Raw genomic sequence first — 23,410 nt, forward strand, 5'->3', positions numbered from 1 at the left:
ACTGATTTAGGGATAGTCCAATCTTCCTAAATCAACTGATTCAGTATGTTCTCAGTTCATTTATGGGTGTTGTAAATGGCACAAATACAGAAGTAAAGCTACTTAAACATCAGGTGTACTCAGTGTAGACACACTAGGCTGAATTTTAATTGGGAAGCAGGTTGGGAGCGGGAGGCTCGGAAGCAATCGGGAAACCCGAGAGAACGGGTTTCTTGCAGGCCCTGCTGAATTTAACAGCAGGGATTGATTTGCATGGGAAACCTGTTTCACCAAAGATGGGGGACCGGAGGAGCAATGGGGAGCAGTGCCGGCAAGGATCAGGGGCCGGAGCATTAGATCAGGGGTGGGCTCACAGCATCATTGGAGGGCCAAGAGGAGTTGGGGCAGTGGAAGGGAGCAGATGATATGAGATTTGGAGGAGCCTGGGGTGTTTGAGCGGGGTGGGGGGGGGTTTCCGATCATGAGTGGTGGGTTAGACAGGGACGCTGGATCCAGGGGATAAGTGTAAAGGCACTTGCCTCCTGGATCTAGCTGTCCTCGCTTTCCATTAGCTGGTGGTTTTCACTCGGCATGCAAAACCCAACCAGCCACTGTTAATTCAAATGGAGGTTAAAGCAGAGGCTTCCAGCCTCATTATAATATTTAAGTGGACGACCAGCCTCTTGGGAACAGGTTGGCAGCCCGCCCCTGTTAAAACCAGAAATGGGAAAGTTTGAGGTGGGTTCTGGTCGGAATTCATATTTTTAACACGTTAACTTCCCACACGACCCCAACCCACCTGTTTTTTAGGTTACAATTCCCCCCTGGGAGCCTAAAATGGAAAGAATTTGATTCACTAGCATAACTACCTCCACCTTGATGAACATAAGAATTTTAAAAAGCAAGCAAAGTTGGGAATAGTATGTATTGTGTCTGTAAGCACTCTAGTAATGACTCCACGAGGTAAGGTATTGCACTTGAACTGTTGTGACCTTAGTCCATTTATTGCAGCTCCTGATTGAGAATACAGTAAGATGAGCTCCCTTTTATACTTGGTTACCTGCGGTGTGCAGGTGATCCTTAGGTCTCCACCAGCTGCACCCTCTGGTGGTATAGTGTATACAGTGTGAAGATACATTCAGTGGTACAGGGTATATACATACGTTATACATACGCAACAGTATGAACATCCGATGGGAAAATGGTTACAAAATGTGGGAACTACAGTCAGAAATCCCAAGTGAAAGAAACTCAAGGACCTTGGAAGCATTATTTGATGCAGAGCAGAAAGCAGAATATCAGTCAATTTTGAGTCTATGTGGATAGGAAGGAAATAACTTAGCTTTGTTGGTGGGAATTTGAAGAAAGAAAAAGCTAGGAGAGAAGACTAATGAAAGTAAAGATGCAAATAAGGTGGGCAGAGTGGTGTGTGGTAGAGGTAGTTAGTTGCTAAACAAAGAAAGTTAAAATAACCTAACGTGTGAAAATGGATTCCACTGGACTGGATTCCTGGTAAATGCACTACATACTATCAATCTGGTGCATTCAAAACAGTTGACAAAAAAGATCAGTGCTTTCAGAAGGACACCTTGCAGTGGATTTAACTGATAAGCGCTGAAGTTTGGTAAATTATACAATTGTGTACTATACAATTGGTATTCAATAATAGAAAATTCAAAAACTTTAATTACATTAAGTGTGACTACATATAGTAAGTGTAGTTTGCAACAGAATCTTGACACAAAAGCATCATAAATCAGAAAGTCATGCTGAGCCTTTACTGGTATGCTGTATAATTGATAGGATTGTCTAATATGAAGTAAAGGCATAAAATACATTCCATTTCCCAACTGAGTTTAAGAAAAAACATGCAAGAAATTCTGTCAGCAAGAAAAACAAAGGGAAAAAAACTGTAAAACTTCAACTGAAGCACTTACCCTTCTTTTGGAAGCTTCTGCTGAATTTCAACTTGGTGTTGAGCAACAACTTTAGCTGTCTTGGGATTAAAGATCTGTGAAGTGGTTGTTAAATAGTGTCAGTTTCTTCAAAGTACTGGACAGACAGTGTCAGTTCATTTGTCAAAGATACAATTGCGTGCATCTACTGCCAAATTACATTGTACCTCCCACATGCACAGTGGGAGTCAACGTCAATGAAAAATAGTGAAATGGTGCATCATCGAAGCTAAACATTTTAAAATAAATCAAATATTGAAGCGTATTTGCAATTAATATCTTCTCAAAAATATTTGCATTTGATCACAGGAGAGCTAGTATAATCTTAACAACACGTGTCTGGTATTGTTGGGGACACATGATCACAAGGGATTTTGTGGAGATTTCTTGAGAATCCTGCCAATTGGAATTGTCACCCTTCTCATCATCATATTAGGTAGAAAAAAACTACCAGGTTTATCAAATCTAACCTCAATTGCACCAATCCCATGTGTAAGGAGCACTTAGCACTTACCAGAACCTATATCTGTTCCGTTTGGAGGAAGCTACACTCAAAATATTTTAGATAACTGCATGTGAAAAATACTTGTGTAAAAATAAAGAACAATTTACATTCCTTGTGAAAGGAGCATTTACATTTTCCTTTCTACATTTATTCCAGTGTTGTCTTTGTGGACTATAACAATTATTCTATTTTAAAATTAACAGTATGAAAATTAAGCCTACATTTCTTAAGCAGACTATAACTCACCATCATAGGTAGTCCCTCGGAATCGAGGAGGACTGGCTTCCACTCCCAAAGTGAGTTCTTTGATGGCTGAACAATCTGATACGAGAGCCACAGACCCTGTTAAAGGTGGGACAGACATTCGTTGGGGGAAGGAGTCGGTAGGGCTGGTTTGCCGCGCGGTCTTTCCGCTGCCTGCACCTGGCCTCTTCATGCTCCTTGCGTTGAGGCTCAAAGAGCTCAACGCCCTCCCAGACAGACTTTCTCCACCTCAGGCGGTCTGCCAGGTGTCAGGTGTGATGTCGCACTTTACCAGAGAGGCTTTGAGAGGGTGTCCTTATAACGTTTCCGCTGTCCTCCTTTGGCTCGTTTACCATGAAGGAGCTCTGCATAAAGCATTTGCTTAGGGAGTCTCGTATCTGGCATGTGTACTATGTGGCCTGCCCAGCGAAGCTAATCGAGTGTGGTCAGTGCTTCAATGTTGGGGATGTTAGCCTGGTCGAGGACACTGATGTTGGTGCGCCTGTCCTCCCAGGAGATTTGCAGGATCTTGCGGAGACATCATTGGGGATGTATCTCCAGCGACTTAAGGTGCCTTCTGTACATCGCCCATGCCTCAGACCCATACAGGAGAGCGGGTATTACTACAGCCCTGTAGGCCACGAGTTTGGTGGTAAATTTGAGGGCCTGGTCTTCAAACACTTTTCCGCAGGCGGCCGAAGGCTGCGTTGGTGCACTGGAGGCGATGCTGAATCTCCGCATTAATGTCTGCCTTTGTTGATAAGAGGCTCCCGAGATATGGGAAATGGTCCACATTGTCCAGGGTCATGCCGTGGATCTTGATGATTGGAGGGCAGTGCTGTGAGGTAATGACAGGCTGGTGAAGGACCTTTGTCTTACGGATGTTAAGCATAAGGCCCATGCTTTCATATGCCTCAGTGAATACATTGACTATATCCTGGAGTTCAACCTCTGAATGTACACAGACACAGGCATCGTCTGCATACTGCAGCTCAATGACAGAGGTTGGGGTGATCTTGGACCTGGCCTGGAGGCGGCGTAGGTTAAACAGCTTCCCACTGGTTCTGTAGTTTAATGCCACTTCAGTGGGGAGCTTGTTGATTGTGAGGTGAAGCATGGCGGCGAGGAAGATTGAGAAGAGGGTTGGAGCGATAACGCAGCCCTGTTTGACCCCGGTCCGGACGTGGAATGGGTCTGTAATGGATCCATTGGTAAGGATCACAGCCTGCATGTCATCGTGAAGGAGGCGAAGGATGTTGACAAACTTTTGAGGGCATCCGAAACGGAGAAGGACACTCCATAGACCCTCACAGTTGACAGTGTCAAAGGGCTTTGTAAGATTGAAAAAGGCCATGTTTAAGGGCTGGCGCTGCTCCCTGCATTTTTCCTGCAACTGGCGTGCTGCAAAGATCATGCCTGTTGTGCCCCGTAGGGGACGAAATCCGCATTGTGATTCCGGGAGGAGCTCCTCGGCCATAGGGAGAAGACGATTGAGGAGAATTCGAGCAATAACTTTCCCAGTGGCTCAAAGCAGGGAGATTCCTCTGTAGTTGCCGCAGTCAGACTTGTCCTCCTTTTTAAAAATGGTCACAATTGCTGCATCTCTCTGAGATCTCCCGGCATGCTCTCCTCCCTCCAGATGAGAGAGGAGGTCATGTATCCGCGCCAACAGCGCCTCTCTGCCATATTTTAGTGCCTCAGCAGGGATTCCATCCGCACCCGTAGCCTCGTTATTCTTGAGCTGTTTTATGGCTTTGGCAACCTCGTGCAACGTTGGAGTTTCACTGAGTTGGTGGCGGGTCACATGTTGCGGGATGGAATCGAAAATACTCGAGTCATAGGCAGAGTCTTGATTGAGGAGAACTTCAAAGTGCTCCTTCCATCGGGCCCTGACAGCCTCGGTGTCCTTGATGAGTGTTTCCCCATTCTTGGCCAGGAGTGGGGTGGGGCCTTGGGAGTTTGGACCGTAGGTGGCCTTGACTGCAGTGAAGAATCCTCGCATATCGTGGCTGTTGGCCAGTTGTTGTATCTCCTGTGCTTTCTCCATCCACCATCTGTTCTTTAGGTCCCGAGTTTTTTTTGTTGGACCTGACCCTTGAGCCGTCTGTAATGTTGTTTTGCAGCTCCCGAGTTGGGCTGTTGCTTGAGGCTCAGAAATATTTTGCGCTTGCGATCTATTAGTTCTTTGACTATAACTAAAATAAGACTGAACTGCAGAATAAAATGACTAAAACTAAATGATTTCTAGGAGTAAAACACATATTCATTCCACATCAGTTCTATACCACTATAACACACCCCTAATTATTTCACATTATTCTTCCAGTTAATATAATCTAGGAAAGAGATAGCAGAGGCATACTACACATATTTAATAACTTGTTACAAGGTATAGTGCCAGGGAACTATAGACCAGTCAGCTTAACATCAGTAGTGGGACAAATAATGGAATCCCTACTAAAAGGAGAAAATAGAAACCAAAAAATACAATAATGAATAGTCAGCATGGATTTCAAAAGGGAAAGTCTTGCTTGACCAACCTCATTGAATTTTTTGAAGAGAGAACAGAGAGAGTGGACAAGGGTAATGCAGTAGAAGTAGTTTATCTAGATTATTAAAAGGTCTTTGCTATGGTACCACATAATAGACTAATGAATAAGGTCAGAGCACGCAGAGTCAGGGAACAAGTAATAGAATGGATAACTAGCTGGCTTCAAGACAAACAGAGAGGAGGGGTAAAGGGTAGCCATTCAGAGTGGCAGAAGGTGGGAAGTGGTGTGCCACAAGGATCAGTGCTGGTACCACTGTTGTTCACAATTTATATTAACAATTTAAACTTTGGAATCAAAAACACAGTTTCTAAATTTGCAGATGACACCAAATTGTGTATGTGTGTGTGTGTGTGTGTGTGTGTGTGTGTGTGTGTGTGGTGGTGGGGTGGGCAAGTCAATACTGAGGAGAACTGCAACAAATTACAAGAAGACATTAATAAGCTTGAAGAATGGGCATTGGCAAATTAAATTCAACACAGATAAATGTGAGGTATTACATTTTGATAAGAAAAATAGGGAGGTCACAGATTACTTTGAAAATACGAATCTAAGTGGGGTAGAAATGCAAAGGGATCTTTTTTTATATTCACTCACGGGATGTGGGTGTCGCTGGCATGGCTGGCATTTATTGCCCATCCCTAATTGCCTTCGAGGTGGTGGTGGTGATCTGCCTTCTTGAACCGCTGCAGTCAGAGTGGTGAAGGTACTCCCATGGTGATTTTGTCATAGCACTTTGGTACAACTGAGTGGCTTGCTAGGCTATTTTGGAGGGCAATTAAAAGTCAACCACATTGCTGTGGGTCTGGAGTCACATATAGGCCAGACCGGGTAAGGACAGCAAATTTCCTTCTCTCATGGGCATTAATGAACCAGATGAGTTTTTGAAAGAAAGACTTGGATTTATATAGTGCCTTTCACAACCACCAAACATCTCAAAGTGCTTTACAGTCAATGAAGTATTTTGAGTGTAATCACTGTTGTAATGTAGAAAACTCAGCAGCCAATTTGCGCAGAAGCAAGCTCCCACAAACAGCAATGTGATAATGACCAGATAATGTGTTTTTTTTGATATGTTGATTAAGGGATAAATATTGGCCAGAACACCAGGGATAATTCCACTGCTCTTCTTTGAAATAGTACCATGGAATCTTTTACGTCCACTTGAGAGAGCAGACGGGATCTCGGTTTATCGTCTCATCCGACAGTGCAGCACTCCCTCAGCACTGCACTGGAGTGTCAGTTTTTAGATTTTGTGTTCTCAAGTTCTTGGACGGTTGTTTCAATGGTCACTATTAATGGGCTCAAAATTGGCCAGGAGTTGCTCCGTTTTATTTGGAGCAACTTGATTTTTCTGAAGTATCCTAAAAATTGCATTTTGCACATTCAATTTGCACCAGTGTAAGTGAGTTCGTTACGACTTTTTTAGTTTAGTTTAGTTTTTCTCAAAAGTGGGCGTTACCAGCCACCTATGCCAGTTTTGGTCATTTAGGCCACTTTGGCCAGCTAATACTTACTCCAAATCTACTTAGGCCAGCGTATGTCACCACTTGTGAAAACCCTTACGGAGAGTTAAGAAATCAGCGCAGGTCTGTACATCGGAGGCCAGCAGAACTTAATGACTTGACTAAAGAATGTGAATAGGATCAAATAGCTATACAGGACATCATATGACAAACTTTGCAAAGTTAATTTACTATACAACAGAAGCATTCATGGAAGCTTAAACTACAAAAATAAAAGTAAAAGATAGTTGAATTAAATTGCCCTAATCTCACAACTAATTTAAACTACTATTTGTTTGCAATGATTATACTGGGCCAAAATTGAGGCCATATTATCTAAATAAAGTCTACTTCAATAAATAAGATATTCTCTCAGTGTTCCTCCTTCACAATAGCACCAGGTAAATAGGCTTGACAAATGGTCACCACTATTCATAAGAGACAAAACTTATTTACATAATTTTTTCAAAATAGAAGTCCTACCCTACCTTCATCTTCAGCTTGGGAAGGCAGCAGGCCAGCCTGTACGGTAGACCACTCGGCCTAGGATAGGGGCAGGGCGCACCAGCAGCTGATATGATGATGATGATGATGATGATCGGGTCCCATGCTGCAGCACGCACACAGAGGCTGGGGGAGCGAGGAGCTACTGCGCACACACTCCAATATGCATGTGCAGACGTCCCGGCACTGTTTTCAGTGCGGGATGCTGGCTCTGCCCCCGACCCGACTGGCCACGCTGCGCGAAGACCCGGGAGAGGCCGGACAGCGGCCAAAGTGAGGAGCAATTTTTTCGGAGCACTTTTCAATGCAGAAAAGTGGCGCATCTCCAGTCAGTGCGCCGAAAAAAGGGGTGGGACAATTTTGAGCTTATAGATACTAGCTTTTTTTAAACCAGATTTAAGAACATAAGAAATAGGAGCAGGAGTAGGTCACCTGGCCCCTCGAGCCTGCTCCGCCATTTAATAAGATCATGGTTGATCTGATCATGGACTCAGCTCCACTTTCCTGCATGCTCCCCATAACCCTTTATTCCCTTATCGCTCAAAAATCTGTCTGTCTCCACCTTAAATATATTCAATGACCCAGCCTCCACAGCTCCCTGGGGCAGAGAATTCCACAACTTTACAGCCCTCGGAGAAAAATTCCTCCTCATCTCAGTTTTAAATGGGTGGTCGCTTATTCTGAGATTATGTCCCCCCCGAGTTTTAGGTTCCCCAATGAGTGGAAATATCCTCGCTGCATCCACCTTGTCCAGCCCCTTCATTATCTTACAAGTTTCAATAAGATCACCTCTCATTCTTCTGAACTCCAATGAGTATAGACCCAACCTACTCAACCTATCTTCATAAGTCAACCCCCTCATCTCCAGAATCAACCTAGTGAACCTTCTCTGAATAGCCTCCAATGCAAGTATATTTATCCTTCCTTAAATATGGAGGCCAAAACTGTACGCAATACTCCAGATGTGGCCTCACCAATACCCTGTACAGTTGTAGCAGGACTTCTCTTTTTATACTCTATCACCCTTGGCATAAAGGCCAACATTCCATTTGCCTTCCTGATTACTTGCTGTACCTGCATACTAACTTTTTGTGTTTTATGCACAAGGACCCCAGGTCCCTCTGTACTGAAGCACTTGCAATTTTTCTCCATTTATATTATAATTTGCTTTTCTATTTTTTCTGCCAAAGTGGATAACCTCACATTTTGCCACATTATACTCCATCTGCCACATTTTTGCCCGCTCACTTAAGTTTGTCTATATCCCTTTGCAGATTTGGGCTGATGAGCAAAAATAGAATCTAATTTGCCTATTTTATGGATTTTACACCTTCAATGCTACTTTTAAAGATCCATGAACCTGTATCCCTAGATATTTCTTCCTCTACTCCATTGATAACTTTACTATTTGAAGTATATTTCCATTTTATTAATTTTCCCCAAAATGTGCAGCATCAGTTATCTGCAAATTGCAATTGTTATCCATCGACCCACTCTCCTAACCTGTCGGTCTCCTGCATTTTTCCTCATGGTTTGCTGTGCTTCCTAATTTATCAGCAAGTTTTGATATTGCTTCTAAGTTCATGACCAGAACACATTTATTGTACAATAATAACTTGCTGGCGAGTGAAGATCCTCCACCTTATTGAATACTTGTAGAAAACCTACAATTCATTCTACCATTTCCCTTCATTTTCAACCAATCCATCACTTTTATTCTTTACAGTTCCAATATCTTCCCTAACCACTCATTATTAAAAATATTGTTGCCCATTTAAAACTGATCTGTTTTAAATGAATATGAGACTCAGCCAGAGATTGAATTCTGTGTTAACGGTGGCAACTTGCCAGTTGCCTTCTGTGTAGCGTAACCTTTAGAGCATGTTGATGTTAACATAGCCTTGCCTAAACATCTTCAAAGGGGGTGGGAACAACATCAGTCTGGTACATTTCTCTTTGTAATTGCAACCGAAACATACAAAATGTAACCATTCTGGAAAGGATAATGTTGCAAGAGAACCTATTCATTTCAATGAAATTAGATTAATTGCATGTTAGTCTCGGCATCGAGTGAAATGGGGCATGTTGATTTTGTTCATCTCTAAAGACCTGATCTTCTCTGAAGTTTACAGTTCTGTATTGTTTGTTACATGCTGTTTAAAAAAAAAAGTACTTTCAAGAAACATTTTATTGTGTGGATAAATTACTGTCTGTGTGCTTAATCCAACATGTAAATACTACGTTCTGTAGATTTAAGATGTTTCTCTCTGAGCATTTATTTGAGGACCTTGTGAAGTTTTTTTTTCCCACCAAGTTTGCGTGTAAATTGCATAGTGGGAATTGTGCCAATTAGAATAGGTGTATTGGGTTAATTTAAGAAATTGGGAACGGGAGAATTTTCTTGCCTTTACATATAGCTTCTTGAGACAGTTTTTCGAATGGGAAAATTAGTGGGGGTTGTCTATGTTTCTATAAAAGGGTACTGAGGTGAATCATCAGCCATGATCTTATTGAATGGTGGTGCAGGCTCGAAGGGCTGAATGGCCTACTCCTGCACCTATTTTCTATGTTCTATGTCTATGTTTTTGTGTCCTCCTCACAATTTGCTTACTCATCAATCTTTGTATCATCAGCAAACTTGGCTACATTACACTCGGTCCCTTCATCCAAGTCATTAATATAGAGATTGTAAATAGTTGAGGCCCCAGCACCGATCCCTGCGACACCCCACTAGTTACTGTTTTCCAACCGGAAAATGACCCATTTATCCTGACTCTGTTTTCTGTTGGTTAGCCAATCCTCTATCCATGCTAATATATTACCCCCAACCCCATGAACCTTTATCTGTGAAGTCATTGCTGGAATTAGGACATTTTTAAGAACCTTTTATGTGGCACCTTAGCGAATGCCTTCTGGAAATCCAAATACACCACATCCACTGGTTCCCCTTTATCCACGTTGCTCGTTACATCCTCAAAGAGCTCCAGTAAATTTGTCAAACACTATTTCCCTTTCATAAAACCATGCTGACTCTGCTTGATTCCTAATGTCCCATTACTGCTTCCTTAATAATCGATCCAGCATTTTTCCAACGACAGATGTTCGGCTAACTGATCTATAGTTTCCTGCTTTTTTCTGTCTCCTTTTTTAAATAGAGGTGTTACATTTGCGGTTTTCCAATCCGTTGGGACCGACCGCCCCAGAATCCAGGAAATTTTGGTAGATTACAACCAATGCATCAACTATCTCTGCAGCCACTTCTTTTAAAACCCTAGAATTTAAATTCCCCAGCTGCCATGGTGGGATTCAAACTCACAGTACTGGATTATTAGTCCAGGCCTCTGGAGTACTATTCCAGTAACATAACCACTATGCTACCGCTCCCTTTCTTACATTGATGGTAGTCTCTGAGTAGCGAGTACTGAAAGTAGCAACACAGGTTAACAAGGCCATAAAAAAGGCAAACCAAGCACTAGGGTTTATTTCGAGAGGGATTGAATTGAAAAGTAGAGAGGTTTTGCTAAACTTGGATCGAACCTTGGTTAGACCACATTTGGAATACTGCGTACAATTCTTGTCGCCATATTATAAAAAGGATATAGAGGCACTGGAGAGGGTGCAACAAAACATTTACAACGATGATACCAGAAATGCGAGGATATCCCTATCAGGAAAGGATGAACAGGCTGGGTCTCTTTTCTCTTGAAAAGAGAAGGCTGAGGGGTGACCTCATAGAAGTCTTTAAAATCATAGAGTAGAGAGAGCATTTCCACTTGTGCGGACAGACAAAACTAGAGACCATCAATATAAGATAGTCAACAAGAAATCAAATAGGGAATTTAGAAGGAACCTAGAAGGTGGTGAGAATGTGGAACTCGCTACCACAGGGAGTGGTTAAAGCGAATAGTGTAGTGCATTTAAGGGGAGGCTAGACAAGCATGTGAGGGAGAAGGGAATAGAGGATTATGCTGATAGAGTTAGATGAGGAAAGACAGGAGGAAAACATAAAAAACATAGAAAATAGGTGCAGGAGTAGGCCATTCGGCCCTTCGAGCCTGCACCGCCATTTAATGAGTTCATGGCTGAACATGCAACTTCAGTACCCCATTCCTGCTTTCTCGCCATACCCCTTGATCCCCCTAGTATTAAGGACTACATCTAACTCCTTTTTGAATATATTTAGTGAATTGGCCTCAACAACTTTCTGTGGTAGAGAATTCCACAGGTTCACCACTCTCTGGGTGAAGAAGTTTCTCCTCATCTCGGTCCTAAATGGCTTACCCCTTATCCTTAGACTGTGACCCCTGGTTCTGGACTTCCCCAACATTGGGAATATTCTTCCTGCATCTAACCTGTCTAAACCCATCAGAATTTTAAACGTTTCTATGAGATCCCCTCTCATTCTTCTGAACTCCAGTGAATACAAGCCCAGTTGATCCAGTCTTTCTTGATATGTCAGTTCCGCCATCCCGGGAGTCAGTCTGGTGAATCTTCGCTGCACTCCCTCAACAGCAAGAATGTCCTTCCTCAAGTTAGGAGACCAAAAATGTACACAATACTCCAGGTGTGGCCTCACCAAGGCCCTGTACAACTGTAGTAACACCTCCCTGCCCTTGTACTCAAATCCCCTCGCTATGAAGGCCAACATGCCATTTGCTTTCTTAACCGCCTGCTGTACCTGCATGCCAACCTTCAATGACTGATGTACCATGACACCCAGGTCTTGTTGCACCTCCCCTTTTCCTAATCTGTCACCATTCAGATAATAGTCTGTCTCTCTGTTTTTACCACCAAAGTGGATAACCTCACATTTATCCACATTATATTTCATCTGCCATGCATTTGCCCACTCACCTAACCTATCCAAGTCACTCTGCAGCCTCATAGCATCCTCCTCGCAGGTCACACTGCCACCCAACTTAGTGTCATCCGCAAATTTGGAGATACTACATTTAATCCCCTCGTCTAAATCATTAATGTACAATGTAAACAGCTGGGGCCCCAGCACAGAACCTTGTGGTACCCCACTAGTCACTGCCTGCCATTCTGAAAAGTACCCATTTACTCCTACTCTTTGCTTCCTGTCTGACAACCAGTTCTCAAGGAAACGCCTGCATGGACTGGTTGGGCCAAATGGCTTGTTTCTGTGCCATATATCCTATGTAATCCTGTGTAACATTTACCATTATAAATTTCTGTGCCAACATTTCTCATTCAACTTTGCTACGTCAACTGTCACACTTTCATTTCAGGTTCTGGCCACTAGTTGGCACTGTGGAGCTGGTTTGTGAAGTCTCTTTCCCAACTCTGTGATCATCTGTATACAAAAGAAACCTTATATTTAGCAACTGACCAGGGATAATTTATTATCTTACATTTTGCAGAACTTGAGAAATACAACAACACAAATTCAGCTTTAATCTCATTCTTACAGTTTGATCTTAGATGGTATCGGTTTGGTAATGACCATACCTGCTAAACCTTAGCTTTAAGATTTTCAACTCCATTAACAGCAGTAATGCTGTAATGTTAATCAACTCAATGTTTTCCTTCCATGGGGGTTAGTTATTTGTTTTTAAAAAGAGGACAGTAAAGTAATGATCTCTATCAGGTGGTGAAGAATTAAAGCTGGGTATGGTAAGCATATATGTGGAAGATGACCTCATGTCTGTGGATGATTCACCAAGCATGTAGATGGTGAAGATATTGGGGCCAAGGACAGATCCTTGGGAGCCTCCATAGGTCAGAGTGTGGGGGCAAGAAAATAAGCCAATTTATCTATTGACTGCTAAAGATAGAAATTGGCATGACTTCTTTATGCATTTCTGAATAGTAAATGTAAGGTGTAGCAAATGATTATACACAATAGGAATATGTTAGGTGAGAGTTTCGTAACATCTGCAAATGTTGAAATGATGCCCTGTATTCCAGAGTCCAGTCATTAATATATAATAAAAAAAGCAGTGCTCCCAACACCAATCCCTGAGGAACACCACTATATACCTCCCTCCAGTCTGAAAAAACAACCGTTCACCACTACCCTCAGTTTTCTGTCCCTTAGCCAATTTTGTAATTATGCTGCTACTGTCCCTTTAATCCCATGGGCTTTAATTTTGCTAACAAGTCGATTACATAATACTTTGTCAAGCACCTTTTGAAAGTCCATATACATAACTGTTCACCATTACTCTCTACTTTGTCAAACGCCTTTTGAAAGTTCATAAACATAACTGTTCAACACTACCCTCTGATTTCTGTCCCTTAGTAAATGCTGTGTCAATGCGGCTACTGTCCCTTTAATGCCATGGGCTTTAATTTTGCTAACGTCTATTATGTGGTACTTTATCAAATGCCTTTTGAAAGTCTATATACACATCAACTACACAGCTCTCATCAATCTTGTCGTTTCTTCATCAAAGAATGCAATCAATTAGACAAACGCAATTTGCCTTTAACAAATTCTTGCTGACTTTCATTTATTATGTCCTTCTTTTCCAAATGCCATTTAATTTTGTCCTGCATTATTGTCTCAAAAAACTTTCCCCACCATCGATGTTAGGCTGACTGGCCTGTAGTTGCCGGGTTTATCCCTCTCCCTTTTTTAAACAGGGGTGTAACATTTGCAATCCTGCAGTCGTCTGGCACCACCCCCTATCCAAGGAGGATTGGAAGATTGTGGTCAGAGCCTCCACAATTTCTACCCTTACATCCTTCAGTAACCTAGGATACATCCCATACAGACTGGGTGACTTTCCTACTTTAAATATTGCCAACCTTTTAAGTATCTCCTCTTTATCTATTTTTATCCTGTCCAATAATCGCTACTGCCTCCTCCTTTTCTGCTATTGTTACATATGTTAACTGGATTTTATCGGTCACCGGAGGGCGCGACTGTCGGGAGTCCTAATGGTCACTGGCAGACACGTGCAAGCCGTGTATATAATGTTGGCAGCCATGTTGAATCCTCACTTTGAGAATAAATAAACTGGAGTGAGGTCGTGCCTGGACTAGCTCACCGTTTTAACCTTGTGGAGTTATTCGATACTTAACAGCTATATTGGCAGCATCAGCTTTTCTAGTGAAGACAGATGCAAAGTACTCATTCAGTACCTCAGCCATGCCCTCTGCATCCACAAGAAGATCTCCTTTTTGGTCCCTAATCAGCCCTGCCCTTCCTTTGACTATCCTTTTACTATTTATGTGTTTATAAAAAGACTTTTGGGAATGACAATTAAAGCTCAAAGACAGGTAAAAGTGGAAAAAGAGAGTATTTTAAAGTGATCCAATTTCTTTACAAACATGGAAATCTTGGCTATATTTTTATATAAGCTATGTAGGAATGTGTTGCACAACACTGAAATGGAGTGCAGTCGTGAGTTTCATGCTGGCTCACTCTTACCGCCAGTAAATGTACTTTGAACCTATTTAAAGCTTTCGCTAACACTGCTTCAAAATGATTGACAAGTATATTGTATATCAAATTTGGCATACAGTGCTCTGGTTTCATCAAAAACTTATGGTTCCCTTGTTTTCAGCTTTAGAATTTAACATTTTTGTTTATTTATAAAATTAATTTTGACATGGCTTAATCTCTCCCACCATCACCCTCCCCTCCACCTGTTATTAAGTTTAATTGTACTCCTGATAAAGGTCGCACTCCACCCATTATTTCAGGTCATAATAAAAAATATCGCAGTGGAATTCTTTATTCATGAAGTATTTTTGTGGTCGAATGGATCTGCTCTTTCACTCCCTCTCCCGCTGTGTTCTTAGAATATCAGGTTGGCCCCACTGAGCCGCTGACTCTAATGGTGTCTGTAGTTGTCTACTCCATGGTCCTTCCCATCTTTATTTTTCCTTTTTTCCCTATTTCTCTGCACCAAAATTATTTTTTGTAGTGTTTTGGTTTGCTCTTTCACACTTGTGTTTATTCTCGGTCTCCACAGCAAAGACATTTATACGGTGTCATTAATATCCAAAGAAAAATATCCCAAGCCACTTCAATTTGGCAATATCTATGGAATTCCAGAATGTGAGGCCTAGACAGCTGAATGGTGGGATAAATGGAGAGGGGATGCACAAGTAGCCAGAGTGGGAAGAATGAAGTGTTCTTGGGGCGGGATGGTGGTGGCGGCAGTGAGGTAGAAGAGCTGGAGGAGGTTACAGAGCTAGAGTTGGGCAAGGCCATGAACGGATTTAAATGTGAGGATGAAAAGACATCAAGGGACTAGGAGCCAATGTAGGTCAGCAAGGTCAGAGGTGATAGGTGAGCAGGGCTTGGTGTGGGATTAGAAAATAGCAGAGTTTTGGATGAACTGAACTTTACAGGGTATAGAGGATGTGAAGCTGGCCAAGAGAGCAATGGAATAATTGAGCCTGGAGGTGACAAAGGCATGGATGAGAATACAATAGCAGATGGGCTGAGGTAGGAATGGAAGCATGCGAGGTTACACAAGTGGAAGTGGGCCACCTTTACTATTGATAGGATATGGGGTTGGAAGCTCAGCTAAGGGTTGAGTAGAATGCCAAGGTTGAACACAGACCAGTTCAACCTCAGACAGTGGCTGGGAATAAAGATAGAATCAGTGGGAAGGGTGTAGAATTTGTGGCAGAGGTGGGAAGAGGAGCTATTTTAAATACCTGATTCAAATTCCCCTCTTAAGTCTATACCTCCCCAGAAATTCCAAACTAGTGGCATGAAGTCTATCTTAGTTCAATGTATACAGGCCAGGGATCAGCCTTGCTGCTGCATTCTACCTTCTCTAGAGCTACAATGGCCAAAATTGTACCCTATACATATCATCATCATCATAGGCAGTCCCTCAAACGAGGATGACTTGCTTCCTCATGAGTTCACAGATGTATCAATGAAGGACCCAATGTTCCAGTCCTGAACTCCAATTGAGGAGGTGGAAGATGCCTGTGCGTGGATTTTTTTAACGTGTGGTGACCGTTGCACATCAGCCACCACACGGGCTTGACAGAGCTAGGCCTTTATCCAGTGGCAAGGATTAACCAGGACGACTGGAGAACTGTTTTGCTGCATAGACCTAGTACACACACATATCGCAGTGTGGGCTGGCCCATGCTGCCCTGGGCCCTCGGCTCTTCTGGTTGATGAAGTAAACATGCAAAGGCCACTGCCTGTGCTCCTGGAGGTTCTGGGAAAAGGACTCACATTCTGTGGCACATGAGGTGATCCGTTTGCAGATATTTTGAACCAACTGCCATGAAAGGTCTCTTAGAAGTCCATGTAGATGCTGGTGGGCTCGCCTGATACTTCTCAAGCAACGAGGAAGCCTCAGGAGGTCCAATAAGTGGGAAGACCAACCTCAGTGTATTTTTTGTTCCTGGGATGTGAGCGTCGCTGGCAAGGCCAGCATTTATTGTCTATACCTAATTGCCCTCAAGAAGGTGGTGGTTAACCACCTTCTTGAACCATTGAACCGATGTGGTGAAGGTACTCCCAAATTGAGAAGGGAGTTCCAGGATTTTGACCTTATGACAATGAAGGAATGGCAATATATTTCCAAGTCAGGATGGTGTGTGAACTCTATACATAAAGAGGTTCACAAAAGCCTTTTAGAATCCTATTATACTGGCACCAGTTTTGTACTGAATAATCTGAGCAATAAAGCCGAGTACCAAGTTCACTGAACATGAACCTTTAGGGAGCAGTCAATAATCATTCCTTAGTCTCGCTCCTTTCCTGTCACCTTTAACCAATACTACTGAAGTTATACATCTTTGTTGAGCACACCTGTGGCTTTGATTAAAACTTAGCTAAGGAGTTGCAATACCTTGTTCTTTACCAAAGCCTCTCCACCTGGTTATACTTTGAACCACCCGAGAACATGGTCTTCATCATCTAGTCACACACCTCTACCCCTACTCCTCTGGCACCTTGACCGCCTCTGAGCATTTCGTCCTGTTCCATCCCTCTCCTTTACAATCCTTGTTGTTTACCACCATCTCTAGCCCCACATCCACCACAAATGGAATTTCAAACCCATCTGTCACAAAAAAGCTGACTCACTAATCAGCACAAGCCAGCACAAAGGTCCTCGTTACATAAACTTGAGACTTTGCTAGTGGTACTGGAAGCCCTCCAGTTGTTCTTGAACTTTTTCAAAGAGACTGTTGCCACTGAAGAGCAGATTTGCAGCTTCGATCAGAACCAACAATGCACTGATCTGCATAAGACAGTACCAGAGCCCTTGTGGCAATGAATAAGTAGAGCTAACAAAATGAACTTCAAATCATTGCTAAGACCCTGAAGTGTGGGTTATCTAATCAGACTGATCCAAAGTTACAGGAAATTATATCTATCGGTCTAGCACACTGAATGACCCCGAACAGTACAGTAATTTCACAGTCCATCTTTGAACTATGTCACATTTAAAAAAATATATTCTCTGGATGTGGATGTCACTGGCAAGGCTGGTTTTTTTGCCCATTCCTACTTCCCTAGTTTAATTCAACTGAGTGCCTAGCCAGGCCACTTCTAAGGGCAGTTAAGAGTCAACCACATTGGTGTGATATTGCCATCACATACAGGCCAGAATGAGTAAGGACGGCAGGTTTATTCTCTGAAGGGCATTAGTGAACCAGTTTAAATTTTACGACAATCCAGCAGCATCATGTCGTTTTTACTGGTACCAGATTTTTATTTCAGATTTTTAAAATTAAATTCTAATTCTCAAACTGCCATGGTGGGATTTGACCTCTATTCTCTGGATCATCAAAGTAGGCCTCTGGATTACTAGTCCAATAACATAACCATACATAGAAAGTGAGTATTTTTAACAATGTCTGAAGCCAAATTTTATAAACATGTCTCAGATTGTATATATTGGAAGTGGTGCATAATTTCCATAAAGTCAGGGACTCCATAAATGCATCATTAAATTGTGAAATGTTACAGTTTTAGAAGACATAAAGCACCCCTGATTTTGGAAAACTTCATAGACTCCCCAACAACTTGCATAAATTCTACAATCCGACATAGGTTTAGCTAAACTGAAAAAAAAATCTTTGAATTTAAAAACCCAAAAAGGCACACATTAACTGTTCGTATGCCCTACCTTGAACAATGCTCAAGACATCAACTTCAAAAGACATGTCTCTCTCCTCCTTGCGCATGTATTTGTTAACTCACTGGCTCATCATTTCTGTTGCTGTTTCGGCAAAAAGCCATTTTTATTCAGTTGCAGCAATGTTTTCTTTGGGTACATGGGACGGAGTCAGAAATCATAGAATCATAAGGTCCAAATTTCCCCAACCCCTTTTTCCGGCACACTCACCCGAGATAAGTGAAAACACCCCTGGCAGTGTGTTGTCTCAAGAGACTTTATTACAAAAGATACACACCCACCATCTGTGACTGATGTCCAGAGATTTAGAGGACTGGTGCTCTTTCCTCGGCGAGAAGTCCAGTCCCTCAGGGGGGCCGAGTTTGGAAGGTAGGACTTAAGTTTTATTTTTTATTTATTTATTTTAAATTTATTATTGATGGTTTTTATGCTTTTTTAAATGTTGTTGTGAAGGTGTTTCATGCTTTGCAAGGTCCTCTGCTTCCCTTCCCCCCAATCTCTGGCTACCTGCGCTGATTTCTTAACTCTCCGCAAGGGTTTTCTGTGCGGCCATAAGTGGCCACATACACTGGCATAAGTTAGTTTGGAGCAACTATTAGCTGTCCAAACTGGCTTAAATGGCCAAAACAGGCGTAGGTGGCTGGTAACACCCCCTTTTGAACAAAACTAAACTAAACTAAAAATATCCTAACTAATCTCACTTACACTGGCGCAAATTAAATGTGCAGAATGGGGTTTTTGTAAGATATTCCAGAAAAATCAAGTTGCTCCAAAAAAAACGGAGCAACTCCTGGCCAAATTTGGGCCCATAGAATGGTTACAGCATAGAAGAATGCCATTCAGCTCATCAAACCCATGCTGGCTCTCAGCTCGTACCCCACTCACCCGCCCTTTCCCCGTAGCCTTGCATTTTTTTTCCCTTCAGATACTTATCTAATTCTCTTTTCAAAAGATAAGATTGAGTCTGCCTTTATCACCCTTTCAGCAGTGCATTCCAGATCTTAACCACTCGCTGCGTAAAAGGTTTTTTTCTATCGTCGCCTTTGGTTCTTTTGCCAATCACCTTAAATGTGTCCTCTGGTTCTCGACCCTTCTGCCAATGGGATCAGTTTCCCTCGATCTACTCTGTCCAAATCCTTCATGATTTTGAACACCTCTATCAAATCTTCTCCGCTCCAAGGAGAACAACCCTAGCTTCTCCAGTCTATCAACATAACTGAAATCCCTCATTCCTGGAATCACTCTCATAAATCTTTTCGACACCTTCTCAAAAGCCTTCACATCCTTCCTAAAGTGTGGTACCCAAAATTGAAAATTGTACACAATACTCCATTTGGGCCCAAGCAAGTGTTTTATACAGGTTCATCATAATTTGTACTCTATCCCTCCCAGGATTTTTAACTGTTTTCTCAATCTGCCCTGCTACCGTAACAATTTGTGTACACATACCCCCAGATCTCTGTGTTCATGCATCCCCTTCAGGATTGTACCATTTACTTTATATGTCCTCTCCTCATTCCTTCTACCAAAATGTATCACTTTACACTTTTCTGTGTTAAATTTCAACTGCTATATGTTCGTCCATTTCACCAGTCTGTCTATGTCTTCCTAAAGTCTATCCCTCTCCTCCTCACTGTTCACTATACTTCAGAATTTTGTGTTATCTGCAAATTTTTAAATTGTGCCTTGTACACCCACGTCCAAGTCATTTATATCAAGACCAGGGAAACACCACTGTATATCTTCCTCCAATCGTTTCCTGTCACTTAGCCAATTCCATATCCATGCTGCCACTGTCCTTTTTATTCCATGGGCTTCAACTTTGCTGGCAAGCCTATTATGTGGCACTTTGTCGAACGCCTTTTTGAAATCCATGTACACTACGTCAACCGCATTACCCTCATCAACCCTCTCTGTTGCCTCATCAAAAACCTCTATCAAGTTGGTTAAACACGATTTGTCTTTAACAAATCCGTGCTGACGTACCTTAATTAATCCACCCCTATCCAAGTGACTGTTAATTTTGTCCCTGATTACTGTTTCTAAAAGCTTCCTCACTACTGAGGTTAAACTGACTGGCCTGTAGTTACTGGGTTTATCTTTACACCCTTTTTTGAATAATGGTTTAACATTTGCAATTCCCCAGTCCTCTGGCACCACCACCCATATCTAAGGAGGATTGGAATATTATGACCAGTACCTCCGCAATTTCCTCCCTCAATTGCGAGGAAGTATCCCATCCGCTGCTGGTGATTTATCTAGTTTAAGTACAGCCTTTTTAATACCTCCTCTTTATCAATTTTTATCCTACCAAGTATCTCCACTACTTCTACTTCATTATATCGTTGGCAGCATCCTCTTCCTTGGTGAAGACAGATGCAAAGTATTAATTTAGTACCTCAGACATATCCTCTGCCTTCATGCATAGGTCTTTTTGGTCCCTAATTGGCCCCATCCCTCCTCTTACTACCCTTTTACAATTTATATGCCTACAAACGACTTTTGGATTATCTTTTATGTTGGCTGCCATTCTATTCTCATACCCTCTTTGCCCCTATTTTTTTTTCCACTTCACAAACCTTTCTATATTTAGCCTGATTGTCAGATTATTTGCAACCTGACATCTGTCATACGCACTCTTTTTCAGCTTCATCATATTCTCCATCTCTTTTGTTATCTCGGGAGCTCTGACGTTAGTTGCCCTGCCTCCCACCCACCCACCAGTGTAGGAATGTATCTCAACTGCATCTTTAAAGGCAGCCCACTGTTCCAATGACAGTTTTGCCTGCAAATCTTTGATTCCAGTTTACCTGGCCAAATCCGTTCTCATCCACTGAAATTGGCCTTCCCCCAGTTGAACATTTTTACACTAGATTGCCTCCTGTCCTTTTCCATAGCTAAACTAAACCTTATGATACTATGATCGCTGTTCCCTAAATGTTCACCTAGTGACACTTGCTCCACTTGACCTACCTCATTCCCCAGAACCAGCAATACCTCACTAAGTACAAGATGGGGAGTGTCAATGAACTGCCAGCACGATCGGCAGCACCATATCAAAGAATTTACCCCAACACGTGTGGGCCAGCTTACACTGAGTTCAGTCCGAATCAGGGACAGAACAGTCTTTTCGTCCACCAGTGAAACATTTGGTCGCACTGCAGACTGGGATGAAACTGCGCCAGTTGTGTGCAAGAGTTGCATCATCGCGGGTGATTAATCTTAAAAGGTTTATGATCGACAATAGACATTAATGTTTCACTCCCTGCGACTGTTCGTTACAACATGTCCGTATAGGACGTGCTACACGGTGATATTTAGATCAGATTTACAGTGATTGGATCACCGCTGAGCAAACAGGGAGCAAACAGAAGCCATTAACAATGCTGTAAAGGAAGGGTGTCAGTGTTGGGGGCGGGGGCAGTGAACTTCAGGGCGGCCGTGGGCCAGCCTTGCCAGTCAGTGAAAGGTGAGCCGGCGGCACTCGGTGAAGCGGAGGGAAGGAGAGGCAAGGTTGCTGGAGGGGCGGGAAGTGCACTCACCAAGAACCTCGACGAGCTCGTGCCCTGGTCGATTGCACCAACCAAAGGCCCCATGGCCACAATTCACCAACAGTCCGCTGCCCGCCTCCTGATCAACTGCCTTCAAAGCCGTCTCCAGGCGACCGACACAAGAGGCTCGAGCGCTGCGCCCGTCTCCAGAGCAACTGGCGAATGACGCTCGCGCTGCCATTGTATAGGCTGACACGTCCCCGCCTCCGCAGCCAATCAGGCCAAAAGGCGTTGTCAGCACGCAGCCAATCAAAAGCTAGAGGGACAAAAGCAAAATGCTGCGAACGCTGGATTCCGGAATAAAAACAGAAACGGCTGGAAATCTCAGCGGGTCGGGCAGTATCTGTGGAGAGAGAAACAGAGTTAACGTTTCAGGTCAATGACCCTTCGTCAGACCCGAAATGTTAACTCTGCTTTCTCCCACACTTGCGGCGGATGAGCGAGTGCAGCCGCTCTCACGTGTGAGCGTCACCGACCGGCGGTGAACATATTACTGATATCAGGAAGCAGCTTTCCCAACAGAGGAAGCGCACGGGCGGTAGCCAGAGAATGAGTGGCTGACTGGGAAAGGCCGAGCCCAGCTTTTAATGCTTGTAAGACAAAGACAAGCAGACATGTCCTCCCAACTGTCAGTGTCAGCTGTGGCTCACTCTCGCCTCTGACTCAGAAGGTTGTGGGTTCAAGTTCGACTCCAGGGACTTGATCAAAAAAATCTAGGCTGACACTCCACTCCACTGCAGCGTTGAGTGAGTCCTGCACTGTCGAAGGTGCCTGCTTTCGGATTAGTGGATCTGCTCGCTCAAGTGAGATCCCATGGCATTATTTCGAAGAGCGGGGAGTTATCCCTGATGTCCTGACCAATATTTATCCCTCAATAAAATTAACAAAAAAACATTATCTGGTTATAATCACATTGCTGTTTGTGGGAGCTTGCTGTGCTCAAGTTGCCTGCCGCGTTTCCCACATTACAACATTGACTGCCCGCGGAGGTCTTGCCTGCAATCGCCTTGAAGTTTAGTGTCATATTTTGCGATCTCTGTGGTGAATTTTGCCTTTGTCAATGTGTAAGAGATTTCTGTGCAATATAATGGGAAATCCCTAACGCAATCTGCTGTAACGTCAATAAGCTGTCTAAGCAGCCAATCACATTGCAGACTTCTCACGGGCCGGGAAGCAGGAAATGAGAACCTGCTTTTATCCTGATTTTTTTTTACAATGTTACAAAGAGCAAAACAAAGCTTGGGGCTCTCACATGGAGATAAGGTAAACCTGAAATAAATATGAACAAACTTTTTCTTCATACCCTTCATAAACTTGAGCTTATGTAAAATTTTGCTGTCCAGATCCTGACTCGTACCAAGTCCCATTCATCCATCACCCCAATGTTCGTTGACCTACATTAGCTCCCAGTCCAGCAATGCCTCAATCTTAAAACTTTCATCCTTGTTTTTCATCCTTGCCCCTCCCTATCTCTGGTACCACCTAGACTTGAATATAGGGAATATAATTAAGAAGTTTGCAGGTGA

General features: G+C 42.9%; 1 protein-coding gene across 3 annotated transcripts in view; it reads right to left on the reverse strand.

Annotated features, from left to right (window-relative positions):
• The window catches only part of LOC139276013 (glycerol kinase), a 174,755-nt gene extending 152,734 nt beyond the window's left edge, over positions 1 to 22,021 (reverse strand). For all 3 annotated transcript variants that reach the window (XM_070893358.1, XM_070893356.1, XM_070893359.1), the window contains exons 1-2: positions 21,876 to 22,021; positions 1,917 to 1,990 (exon numbers count right to left, since the gene is read on the reverse strand). In XM_070893358.1, the coding sequence (XP_070749459.1) occupies positions 1,917 to 1,990; positions 21,876 to 21,929 (128 nt within the window). In that variant the 5' untranslated portion in view covers positions 21,930 to 22,021. The remainder of the gene's footprint in view (positions 1 to 1,916; positions 1,991 to 21,875) is intronic.
• Between the last annotated feature and the right edge of the window lie 1,389 nt (positions 22,022 to 23,410).

This window comes from Pristiophorus japonicus, chromosome 11 (genome assembly GCF_044704955.1).
Source record: "Pristiophorus japonicus isolate sPriJap1 chromosome 11, sPriJap1.hap1, whole genome shotgun sequence".
NCBI classification, from domain to species: domain Eukaryota; kingdom Metazoa; phylum Chordata; class Chondrichthyes; family Pristiophoridae; genus Pristiophorus; species Pristiophorus japonicus.